Consider the following 13505-nt stretch of genomic DNA (forward strand, 5'->3'; position numbering starts at 1 on the left):
GTTCGGTCTGGTCATTGGCCTCCGGGTGATAGCCTGACTTAAGGCTGACTGTGGCTCCGATGAGTCGACAAAACTCCCTCCAGAAGCATGACACAAATAGCGGCCCCGCTCCATGTACTCACCTCTACGAAGGAGTGCTTCCTCTGGTCCCCGGAGGCAGAGGCGGCCTTTCAGCACCTCAAGACCCACTTCACCACGGCTCCCATCCTCACGATGCCTGATCCCCGGCGGCAGTTTGTGGTTGAGGTGGACGCCTCCAACGAGGGAATCGGAGCGGTTCTCTCCCAGAGGTCTGAACAAGACGGGAAGATGCATCCCTGCGCCTTCTTGTCGCGCCGTCTGTCCCAGGCGGAGCGGAACTATGACGTCGACAACCAGGAGCTGTTGGCAGTCAAGCTGGCCTTGGAAGAGTGGAGACACTGGCTTGAGGGGGCGGAACACCCGTTTATCGTCTGGACCGACCATAAGAACCATTGGAACTGCAGATCCAGGAGCATAGGAAACTCCTGAACTTATATTTAATTGAAACACCCTCTCAGACTCTAGTCCTGGGAAATCCCTGGTTATGTCAACACAACCCCCACATAAACTTGAAAACAGGGGCAGTCTCATGGGATGGTGGGAAGATTGTGTGGACCACTGCAAACCTGTTTCGGTCCAGGGGCTTAACATGACTTCCATTAATAATTTTTCTGTCACATCTGCTACAGACTCTGAGAACCCCGACCTGAGATCCATGCCCCCCTGCTACCACCACCTCAGCGAGGTTTTTAGTAAAACCAAGGCCATGTCACTTCCCCCACACTGGCCTTATGACTGCGGCATAGACCTGATTCCTGGCTCCCCCATTCCCAAAAGGCGGTTGTACTCCATCTCCGGCCCGAAGAGGGCAGCAATGAAAGAGTACATCAGGTCATCACTGAGAGCGGGACTTATTCGTCCTTCATCATCATCACCTTGGGCCGGATTCTTTTTTGTGGGAAAAAAGGACGGGTCTCGTAGGCCATGCATTGATTTCAGCCCCCTTAATGCCATCACTATCAAAAATCGTTACCCCCTGCCCTTCATGGCATCTGTCTTCGACCAACTTCAACAAGCTAAGGTATTTACCAAGCTAGATTTACACAATGCTTATCATTTAATCAGGATCAGGGAGGGGGATGAATGGATGAATGGAAAACCGGATTTAACACTCTTAGTGGCCACTATGAGTACCTGGTCATGCCTTTTGGACTTACCAATGCCCCAGCTGTATTCAAGGCTATGATCAATGATGTGCTCCGGGACTTTTTAGACCGGTTTGTGTACATTTACCTTGATGACATTCTCATTTACTCACCAGATCTAGAGACTCACAGAAACCATGTGTCCCAGGTCCTCCCGACTGTTAGAAAACAAGCTCTATGTTAAGGCAGAAAAGAGCGAGTTTCATGCCGACACCATCTCCTTCCTGGGCTTCATTGTAGCCCCTGGAAGGGTGCAGATGGATCCGGCCAAAGTGTACTGTCAGGCCGGACTCAAAAAAGGACTCAGGCGCAGAGGTGTCAATGATCTTTTTATTGAAATAACAAAAGACCCTCGACCGAGTGAGGCTATGGTAGGCTATGAAAAACAGGCCTGAACTAGAGATAACAAAAATCACTCCAAAGGAGGAAAAACTCTAAACTATTTTATGAAAAGGTTATCAAAATCAAAATGACTCACCAAGAGGAAAAACAACTGGCTGCAAAACATTAACTGAAAGCGCTCTGAAGGAGGCTGAAAAACACTACAGTATACACAATGAAACAAAAGGGCTAGACTAAGAATTTACAACAAAAAATCACTCAATCGAGGAATATAAACAAAAGAACAATCAAGAAACAAGGCTATGACTATGGACGGACAAGGAAACAAGGCTTTGGCGATCGATATGATAACGAAACACTTTGGCACGGGACAAAGGGAGACGCAGACAATGTATACACAGGGTAATGGGGAACAGGTGGAAACAATCAGGGCGAGGAAGACAATCAGACCGGTGGCACATGAGGAAGGGCAAGTGACCTGAAACAAGAGGGCAGGTAAATATCAAAATAAAACAGGAAATAACGAGACAGAACAAAAACCCAACTTGACCTCACCGCGGGTGTGACACCCTGTTGTGTTTGTGGCCGCAGAAAATTGCACACACCGCTCACAACTGACTGAACACACACACACACACACACACACACACACACATATAAATAATAGAGATGGACAAATTATGTAACATCAAATCTCTTGCTGTATTTGAGGGTTGGCAAATAGCTATGAACAGAGCTGTAATATAAAAAGTAAAAGACGGAGAAAAAAAAACAAGTTGTTCAAAGATTATGGAGGATCATTTGTCCAAAAAACAAAGAAACTAGTTATTATTAAACAAGACTAAGTTACTAAAAGACTACAAGGGCACTTGATCTTCTGGCACATTTACAGCTGGCATAGTCCACTTATGCCAGCGACCGGCCCTGATAGAGAATTTTGTTTTATATATATTTATGTTTTGTAAATATTGTTACTGTTTGCACCTTGGGAGGTCGGCAATAAATCACATAATATTTTTCTAACTACTTTGTTTTACCAGAGTTTTGAGGAGTTTGGAATAGGACCTTGCCACAATAACAATAATAATAATAAAAGTAAAGATAACTCATGCTTGTATGTAAGGGATGTTAGAATATCAGATCAGTGATAAATCAGAGCAAAATATTAATATGTTTTGTAGTGGCACTTGGAAGGGGACATTTTTACTCTCTAATGTAACAAATAAGTTTTTTTTGTTATTTTAAATCTGACACTGCACAAAAACACCAGAGGACAGTTTTGAGGCACAGTGGTTAAAGCTTTTTGTACAAAATAATCACACAAATTACAGAAAGCTTTTAAAACTATTTAATGGATATTTTTCCATCATCATAGAAAATAGCAGGACATACATGGAAACAGATTAAAGAAACTATGTAGAAATTATTAAAATTGTATTTTTTTAACGTTCACAAATAAAATAAAATAAAATGTTACTTATTACTTACTAATATCAGATGCAAATTGATGTGAAGCAGAATATTTTCCACAATGTTCAGGATTAAAATTATATTAATCCATTGTTAATCTGTCCCAAAAGAGTAGATTGTTTCTTCCTCTGCTGTTTTTACATTCCTTCTCTCTGCTTTGCCAGCTTTCCTCTTGGTGAAGGTCGGTGCAGCATAAGCCAAATGGTCTTCATCTCTCTGAGAAAATATATGGAATAATGTTAAAGACGGCATATGTTAATATTCACATGTGCCAACAGTTTTTCTATTGTCAAAGTTTCTTTGTATACCTTACCTGCTGAATTTGCTGATCGCAATCTGTTGCAGCATTTGTTTCAAGAACAGCGACAGCTGTATTAAAAATAAGACTGATGATTTAACTTGAAAAATTCAGATAATTTATGCAAATCAGTATTGTTTTTTGATTGACTGGATATTAGACTATATAAATAATGAGACAAATCCTGTGAAAATCGACTGATGTTAAAGAAACTTACAGTTGTAACAACCGCCAGATTTTTTCTTGATGTTGTAAATCAGGAAAGCAATGATAATCAGACTCAGAGCCAAAGCAGCACACAACAGAAACAGAAGTGGATCCTGCCAGTTGAAGGCTGAAATAATAAGAACAGGAGCAATTAATGAAAGGTAATAATTTTGATGAGATTCTACCAGTTTTTAAATGAATGATTATTAATGATTTGTATTAAAATGTTCTGCAGTTACCTTCAATCTCCAGTTTTGTTCCATTTCCAAATAATATCTCCCCACATGTGGCCACAGCACAGTAATAAGTCCCAGCATCAGAGGAGCTGACCTTCTTAGAGAAGCTGTAGACACATTTCTGTGGAGAGTGAGTCTGAGGACTCCTCTCACATTCATCACCACTGTTTCCATGAGCGTAAATTAAACTGGGATGTGATTCATCTGATCCGGCTCTGAACCAGTACACACTGTGTTCTCTTGGACAGGTTTTATTCTCAGAGTCAGAGAGGACTGAACACTGCAGAGTCACTGAGTCTCCTGGACGGACTGGATCAGATGGAGGGACTTGAAAGACTGCAGTGATATCAGGTTCTGGTCCTGGAAAATACAAAGACAAGAATAAATGTGATTTACTCACTGAAAATAAAAGTAGTTAAAAATGGTAATTTATATCCATAAACATTGTTCTATAAATTATGGAAGCATATTGTCTTTACATGATCATTACATTTAAATGTTAACTTCTGTTATTAATGGTGTTTACCTTTAATCCTCAGAAATGTTCCTTTCAAAAACGTCAGGCTAAGTTCATTTATTTTTATACAGTAGTAAAGTCCAGTATCGCTGAGCTTTGTCCCATGAATTTGCAGAAGAAATGTTCCAGGTTCTTGTTTTGTTGTCATGCGACGTGGCTTGGTAACACCTTTATAATCAAAGTTAAATGTTCCGCCCAATGATTCAGGGAAATTTCCAGAAATTAGCCTGATCCAAAACAAAGTTGCTCCGAACTCTGACACTGACTGTCGTGTGCACGTCAAATTCACATAATCTCCAACACCAACAGTCTTCATGTCAAAGTTCAGATCATCTGAGCATCCTAAAGACAAATGAAATACAGCAGTGATCAGCAACAGAGATAGATTCATATCTGCCCTGTGCTCAAATGATGCAAGAATATGAAAATATATTTATAAGACAAAAGTTGACTTACGCCCCACTGTGAGGATCAGCAGTAAATAAAACACGATCAGCATTTTCATTGTATTCCACTTGAGCCTACAGTAAAATCAGATGCTAATAGAAGATGATTCACCTTAATATAACCATATCAAGGGGGAGGGAACAAGTTTAGAGCAATCTGATTGGCCTGTTGTTACGTTGGTGTTTCACTGTACTACCACAGAGGAAATAATATCAACCATATTTCCAACCTAAAGACATGAAACAACAGCAACAGCAAGCGTTTGTTTCATGTTTCATGGTGGGTTTCTATAACTGACACAGAGAGTAAACACGAGAGATCTTAATGTGAACTTCAGTGATTCGGATGGACTCACTTTACCTTTTAGGGGTGATGTATCAAGACAATTTCCTTAAACTCAAGGAAGAAGAGACCATATGACACAATACAGTACTTTTTTGCATTGTACACTGAGCTCTCCTTCCTCCGGATGGTAATCGCCTCCAGATCAAGGCAGAATCCAACGTTTGATGGCGCCCATTTAGTCCAATGAAAATTACCTGCTTGAGGGATAATGCAATAATATTTTCTAGCTTTCAGGTATACTTTTTGGTTATGAGTACTTCTCCTGCCATCCCCAGCCTCTAGTTCCCGCTCAGCAAAGGAAACAAAAGGTGGATGTATTGTGTACAGTGGATGCTGTTTAAATAAATAATAAATCCTAAACTGGTGATTCCAACAATAATACTTCTAAGTGGATGCAATCAGCAAAGAAACCAAAGACGAGTAAACACATTTGTTATCATTTACAGTGAATTTGACAAATACAACCAAGACAAACTCAATACCAAAACCACAAGCTCCTTCAGGTTGGGTCCCATGGATTGTAGGGTTGGGACAGGCTTCAATCAGGGTTCCCCAGATCTGTACAAAAGGATGACATGTGACCATGCCTCCTTCAGCTGTGGCCAACACAGACCTGATTTACATACACCAAAAACACTACGAGCAAAGTCAGACAGTGGGAAAGTGAACAGATATATCATGATTGAAACTAAATGAAATGTTTTACAATCCTGTGGCCTCTGAACCAAGCCTTTTTTTGTGTCACTGAGTGCCCGTGCTTGTGCACATATTAAGTCCTTTAAATTTAGGGAGTTATATTAAATTATCTTAGATTGGATTTGATGAAAAACATATAATTTTGTCTCTCTTTACACCAGTGCCATGTTTAATTTAAAGATGACTCAAATGACTCAGTGAACAGAAGCTCTTTTTCTTTCAAAAGCTAAACAAACAAAAAGGGTACTTAATAACTATATTGGCATGTCTAATACTACACAAAATTGTTATTAATCAGTTAAAAATTAATGAATTCATCAATTTGATGTGTCAAATGTGTCAAGAGCCATCTTAAAGGTTGTGCGAGTCCGCCATTTCACATACTCCACATCATCACTGATACTACTGGTACTGGTACACTCACTTCACTTCTCTTCAGAGAGCTGTGAAAGGCAGCAGCAGAGCGACTCTCTCACAGTATCACAGGAACACATTCAACTGGAGACGTTTAATGTTTCTGACCTACATATTTCATCTGAGGGAGTGAACCATGTGAACCTGTGAGAAAACCACAAATAAAATAACAACAAGGTGATTAACATACATGTACTGTATGTACAGTGCTGGACACCCTCAGAATAACAGGGACAGGACACCTGACAATATAATGTAGTCCAGTACAACACCACAAACTCAAAGCAGGAGTTTCTTACATAAAGTCACTGACTTGAAAGGTGTACAGAGAATGGGAATACATCTGTCATCTATCTAGAGGGCCAGAGCTGTCATAACATGTGTTAAATCAATGTGTTGTGGTTTGTGGCCTTAATCGGGGTCAACATATTTTTGACCACAAGTCAGAACAAGTTGATCTGACACAAGAAAAGTAAGAACTGTGAAATCTGTCATATACTTTGATGTACTTTGTGTCCTGCTTTGTACTGAACGCACACAGATAAAGACACTCACAGTCACCACTGACAAACAAATGATGCATGGAAACTTCAGCATTGTTGTGGTCGGTCTTCAAACTAAAGTGTGAATCTAACAGCGCTCTTCTCTCTTTCTCACTCTCTGTTTTAGCCTCAGGAAGCTGCACTTGACTGCTGCTATGTACTATATGTTTTAAAAACATGATAGTATATTATATTCATTTATGATATTAATATTACAACAAATTACAGGAGTTGATAAACAGGATGCTTGAACACACACCCAGTCACACTATATCATTATTGTTTATATTTTATGCAGGTTGCTCCTTTTCATTGGTAGTTACTGTTAGAGGGGGAGGTGCTAATGATTCACTGGTCACAGTCTGGTCTTAAATCAGGAAATCAGGAGATGAACTGTGATCTTAAATTAACTTTACCTGATTATCTGCAAATACAGTTTACATACTTGCAGAATTGTGGTCCAGTGGTCCTTGCAGCCTGTGATCAATGAATCAATGAACATTAAAATTAAAACAATCTTTGGCTTCATCTTTAAAAACATACTCTACAGACATTATTTGTTCTTTGAATGAGCACATTAAACAGCAATAACTAAACTTAGCCTGAAACCTGTTGTAGCTCCCCCCTCACTACGTATCCTGTTGAAGCTCATAGTCAGGTCTGTTCTGAGTAAACAGCCTTGATTGTTGGTCAAATGACCCACCACAGTATCTGTCTGTGAGTGTAGCCTTTTGCATGTAGTTTCTCTTGTTCAATGATAGATAAGCAGAAAACCTTTACAGAGTGTTGTAAGACTGGAAATCAATCGTTTAGCTCAAAATTGAGCTCAAAATAGCCTGCTGAAACCTCTTGTATCTTGACAGTGCATGTCAGTATGAGTAGCTGTTGCATGTGGTTTCGCTTGTTCTCATGATAGACATGGGGAATGCCACAATGCAAGTAGCTATCTGCTAACATTGTACAGTATCTTCTTTAAAGAAAGTTTTTGTCTCCTAAGAAAGACTGTGTCTAAAACATTAATATGGTAATTGGACTGTACTTATATAGCACCTTTCTAGTCTTCCAAACACTCAAACCGCTTTACAGTATACATCTCAGTCACCCACTGAACCCCATAAATGCTGCCAATTGCTCATCAGTTTGAGGAGCTAAACATTCATACACATTCATACACCGATGGCACAGCCTTCAAGAGCAATTGTGGTTCAGTATCTTGTCCAAGGACACTTCGATATGCATACTGAGAGGATTGAACCGCCGTTCTTCTGGACGACCCACTCCACCTCCAAGCCACAGCTGCCTACTTTGTGGGTATTGTATGTGAGGTGTCATCACACAACCAACCATTATCAGCAACATCCCTGTCTACAGGCAGACCAAGGGCTGTGCACTCTGACACAGTCTCAGTTGGACAAAGCTCTCACATATAATTTGCTATGGTGGCTGTACTTCATCTTCCCTGTGGATGTAAGACGTGGATCATCGGTGGACCTCAGGGTGTCAAATTAAACCTGGGTGCTCAAACAAGCCCTCTGTAACAGCCACATTGTTAATTATGTGTAACTTTAAGCCTTAAAATAATTAAAATGGGTGAGTTAAAAAAAAAAAAAAACAGTACCTTTTTCTGCAGCTATTCTCGTCCACCTAATAATAATGTGCCAGACATCGCATTACCTCTTGTGCCCCCGGTAATGTCTTCCAGGCCATCCCTCATGTAGTCTACTCTCAGACAACAGATTCTCGCCAAAATTCAAACTCTTGGCACCATCGATTACCTCCTGATCCCGGCCCCACCGTTTTCAGCCACAATCTTCAACTGACACTGCAGCTGGACAATCTGGTCATCACTTCGCAAGACTTCATCCTCAGCAGTGTCACTCTGCAGACCCCCTCTTCATATCTAACCGGGTGGAATTGTTTCAAAGCTTTCCATGCCTCCCACAATCTTTTGTTCCATATGTTGAACGTCCTCACCTTCTCCAGCTTCATCATATTTGCTCCTCAAAATCTAATCCTTCTCCATTCAAGTCTATATCAGCGAAATTAACTTCAATCAAACTATCGTCGGGGGCTCTGTGCACCGGCATCACATCAGCATACTACTCCATAAGGCCAAGCAACGCCCTATGCCGAAACCCTCTGCAAAGGATACCTGTCTCAAAGAACAGACAGTCCTAGATTCTATGTTCCTCCTGGCATTCTTTGGCATTCTTTGGCTTTTTGTCCCCAGCTCTGCCTACTCCAGTCTCCCAGTTTCCCGCCTTACTGTGTGTTTGTCAAGCCCTAATCACCTGTGTATTTAAACCCTTTGTTTCCCCTTCCCCAGTGCCAGATTGTCAGTGTACCATGTGTCCTACTTTCCAGCGATTCCCTTGCGTGCTTTTCAGTTTTGACCTTTGCCTGTTTTTGGACCCTGCCTTTGCCTTACCCCTTTGGATTGTTTGCCTGCCTTACCTGGCTACTGAACTCCTGTGGACCAAACCTTGGATTGTGATTAAAGACTGGTTACCTCCTGTATCTGCCTCCCGAGTTCTGCAGTTGAGTCCTGTGTCCGTGCCTTGTAACACAACTAACCTGTCAAGCTTCCGCCAGAGACCCCCTGTTCATCACAGACTGGTAGAGTGGCCTCATACTTCAGGTTCCACCACCACTTTCGGCAGATTTTATCCACATTTGGAATATCCCCCAAACTGTACTCAGGGACTCCTTTCCTATCAGATCTGCCTCCACTGCTTCAAAACAGGGAATCCCGGGCAACATCACCAAAGTCCTCGATCGCTGGTCTTCATCAGCATATCTAACTAACATCAGAAACAATCTGAATGACATCAGAAACTCACACACGCTTCTCTTTTGGGGCTCTAATACATATAGAGATGGTTCCCCCACCCAGAGTCTCAGCTCCCTCCAGGTTCTCTCCTGTCTTACCAACTGCAGGCAACCTCCGAACCCTTGCATCTACCAATGACCAAGTTTACTCCTCTCACTCTCCACCCCTCCATCCCTCTGCCCTCATCCCTTCTTCCCTTTTACAGCACATAATCCTGGTGCATTCTTGCCCATAACACGCAATAAACTTGTCTAACCTTAAATCCATACTGGCATGGTCCTTGTTAGTGAAATTATATTTGTATTCAAGAAGCTGTAAATGTGTCGAATGAGTTATCATTTATTCTCATAGAAATATTAGTAGTAGGAGAGGCTACTGTTTATAAGGGCTTTAGCACTAGTGCCTAGTGTGAGTCTTGGTGGGTTACAGAAAAGGTAACACTGCTGAATGTTAAAATAGAGATTGGATTGTGTGTGGTTTATTGAGTTACTGACTTTTTTGCAGTCTTGTACAAAGAGAACAGGCCCGGCCCTAGGCATTTAGTGGCCCTGTTGTGTTTGTGGCCCCAGAAAATTGCACACACCGCTCACAACTGAATGAACACACACACACACACACACAAACACAAACACACACACACACACACACACACACACACACACACACACACACACATATAAATAATAGAGATGGACAAATTATGTAACATCAAATCTCTTGCTGTATTTGAGGGTTGGCAAATAGCTATGAACAGAGCTGTAATGTAAAAAGTAAAAGACGGAGAAAAAAAAAACAAATTGTTCAAAGATTATGGAGGATCATTTTGTCCAAAAAACAAAGAAACTAGTTATTATTAAACAAGACTAAGTTACTAAAAGACTACAAGGGCACTTGATCTTCTGGCACATTTACAGCTGGCATAGTCCACTTATGCCAGCGACCGGCCCTGATAGAGAATTTTGTTTTATATATATTTATGTTTTGTAAATAATGTCACTGTTTGCACCTTGGGAGGTCGGCAATAAATCACATAATATTTTTCTAACTACTTTGTTTTACCAGAGTTTTAAGGGGTTTGAAATAGGACCTTGCCACAATAAAAAAAAAAAACAAATAAAAGTAAAGATAACTCATGCTTGTGTGTTAGGGATGTTAGAATATCAGAGCGGTGATAAATCAGAGCAAAATATTAATATGTTTTGTAGTGGCACTTGGAAGGGGACATTTTTACTCTCTATTGTAACAAAGAAGTTTTTTTATTGTTATTTTAAATCTGACACTGCACAAAAACATCAGAGGAACAGTTTTGAGGCACAGTGGTTAAAGCTTTTTGTACAGAATAATCACAAAAATTACAGAAAGCTTTTAAAACTATTTAATGGATATTTTTCCATTATCATAGAAAATAGCAGGATATACATTGGTATGGTCATACATTGATTGGAACCAGATTAAACAAACTATGTAGAAATGATTAAAATTGTATTTTTTAACGTTCATCCAAATAAAAAGTTACTTGTTACTTACTAATATCAGATGCAAATATTGATGTGAAGCAGAATATTTTCCACAATGTTCAGGATAAAAAATGATATTAATCCATGTTAATCTGTCCCAAAAGTCCTGACACCAGAGTAGATTGTTTCTTCCTCTGCTGTTTTTACATTCCTTCTCTCTGCTTTGCCAGCTTTCCTCTTGGTGAAGGTCGGTGCAGCATAAGCCAAATGGTCTTCATCTCTCTGAGAAAACAATATGGAATAATGTTAAAGATGGCATATGTTAATATTCACATGTGCCAACAGCTTTTCCATTGTCATCTTTTCTTTGTATACCTTACCTGCTGAATTTGCGGATTGCTAGCTGTTGCAGCATTTGTTTCCAGAACAGCGACAGCTGTATTAAAAACAAGATTATTTAACTTGAAAAATGCAAATCATTATTGTTTTTTGATTGATTGGATATCAGACTAATATCAAATCCTGTGAAGTTAGCTTTGGCAAAATTGACTGATGTTAAAGAAACATACTATCAGATTTTTTCTTGAAGATATAAATCAGGAAGGCAATGACGATCAGACTCAGAGCCAAAGCAACACACAGCAGAAATAGAAGTGGATCCTGCCTGTTGAAGGCTGAAACAATGAGAACAGGAGCAATTAATGAAGGGTGCCAGTTTTAAAATAAATGATTATTAATGATTTGTATTAAAATGTTCTGCAGTTACCTTCAATCTCCAGCTTTGTTCCATTTCCAAATAATATCTCCCCACATGTGGCCACAGCACAGTAATAAGTCCCAGCATCAGAGGAGCTGACGTTCTTAGAGAAGCTGTAGACACATTTCTGTGGAGAGTGAGTCTGAGGACTCCTCACACATTCATCACCACTGTTTCCATGAGCGTAAATTAAACTGGGTTGTGATTCATCTGATCCGGCTCTGAACCAGTACACACTGTGTTCTCTTGGACAGATTTTATTCTCAGAGTCAGAGAGGACTGAACACTGCAGAGTCACTGAGTCTCCTGGATGGACTGGATCAGATGGAGGGACTTGAATGACAGCCGTGATATCAGGTTCTGGTCCTGGGAAATACAATAAAAAAAAAAAAAAACATTCTTTACTCACTGAAAATAAATTTAATTAAAAATGGTAATTTATATCAATAAACAATGTCTGATAAATTATGGAAGCATACTGTCTTTACATATACATGATCATTACATTTAAATGTTAACTTCTGTTATTAATGGTGTTTACCTTTAATCCTCAGAAATGTTCCTTTCAAAAACGTCAGGCTAAGTTCATTTATTTTTATACAGTAGTAAAGTCCAGTGTCGCTGAGCTTTGTCTCATGAATTTGCAGAAGAAATGTTCCAGGTTCTTGTTTTGTTGTCATGCGAGGTGGCTTGTTAACACCGTTATAATCAAAGGAATATGTTCCTCCCAAGAATTCAGGCATGTTTCCAGAAACTAGCCTGAACCAAAAAAAAGTTGCTTTGAACTCTGAAGATGTCTCGCGTGTACACATGAAATTCACATCATCTCCAACACCAACAGTCTTCATGTCAAAGATCTGAGCATCTGAGCATCCTAAAGACAAAATGAAATACAGCAGTGATCAACAACAGAGATAGATTCATATCTGCCCTGTGCTCAAATGATGCAAGAATATGAAAATATATTTATAAGACAAAAGTTGACTTACGCCCCACTGTGAGGATCAGCAGTAAATAAAACACGGTCAGCATTTTCATGTTATTCCACTTGAGATCACTGAAATTTAGACTGCGTTAGAAGATGATTCACCTTAATGTAACTATATCAAGGGGGAGGGAACAAGTTTAGAGCAATCTGATTGGTTTATTGTTATGTAGGCATCTCACTGCACTACCACAGAGGAAGTAATATCGCAATCTTTCCAACCTAAAGACATGAAACAACATCAGCTTTTGTTTGGTTTCTCTAACTGACACTGACAGTGTGATTTATCTGATCTTGTGTGTGTGTTCAGCTAATAAGGAAACAACCTCAATGACCTCATGGAGCTCATGTATCAAGAGAAGTTCCCTTAAAACAAAGAAGAGATAATATACCTTCATAAAGCACATTTCTGATCTGTACATTTTTAGTTTTTGTTGTTTATATCAGGGAGAATCGGCTTTTTACTTCCAGAAACCTTAAAATAGTTCAGGTGCTCAGTTTTCAGTGCTTCATGGGTATTTTCACCATCCAACATGGTGCAATAAAACCAACTCATCAGTTCAAAGAGTTTAAAAGCATTTTGCCAATCAGAACCTCACATTCAGTGGTCATCGTTTCAAATGTTCAATGCTATTTTTAATGGTTTGGTCACGGTATGGTCATTGTCTCAGAGCTGTGTGAGTATTTACAAACTGTATCTTGACTGACTTATTGTCCATCTTCTGTTGGTTTTGTT

General features: G+C 39.8%; 2 protein-coding genes across 2 annotated transcripts; both read right to left on the reverse strand.

The window, feature by feature from the left end:
- Window positions 1-3539: 3539 nt before the first annotated feature.
- Window positions 3540-4897, reverse strand: LOC113744012 (signal-regulatory protein beta-2-like). Its single transcript, XM_027278813.1, has 4 exons — window positions 4753-4897; window positions 4306-4638; window positions 3783-4139; window positions 3540-3670 (listed from the first exon to the last, which is right to left on the reverse strand). Exons 1-4 carry the CDS (start codon window positions 4799-4801, stop codon window positions 3540-3542), a joined length of 870 nt encoding a protein of 289 aa, XP_027134614.1. The 5' UTR covers window positions 4802-4897.
- Window positions 4898-10889: 5992 nt separating this feature from the next.
- On the reverse strand, window positions 10890-12835 carry LOC113745987 (uncharacterized). Its single transcript, XM_027280023.1, has 6 exons — window positions 12774-12835; window positions 12326-12658; window positions 11794-12150; window positions 11597-11701; window positions 11408-11463; window positions 10890-11309 (listed from the first exon to the last, which is right to left on the reverse strand). Exons 1-6 carry the CDS (start codon window positions 12820-12822, stop codon window positions 11175-11177), a joined length of 1035 nt encoding a protein of 344 aa, XP_027135824.1. The 5' UTR covers window positions 12823-12835; the 3' UTR covers window positions 10890-11174.
- Between the last annotated feature and the right edge of the window lie 670 nt (window positions 12836-13505).

This window comes from Larimichthys crocea, chromosome I (assembly GCF_000972845.2).
Source record: "Larimichthys crocea isolate SSNF chromosome I, L_crocea_2.0, whole genome shotgun sequence".
Taxonomy (NCBI): domain Eukaryota; kingdom Metazoa; phylum Chordata; class Actinopteri; family Sciaenidae; genus Larimichthys; species Larimichthys crocea.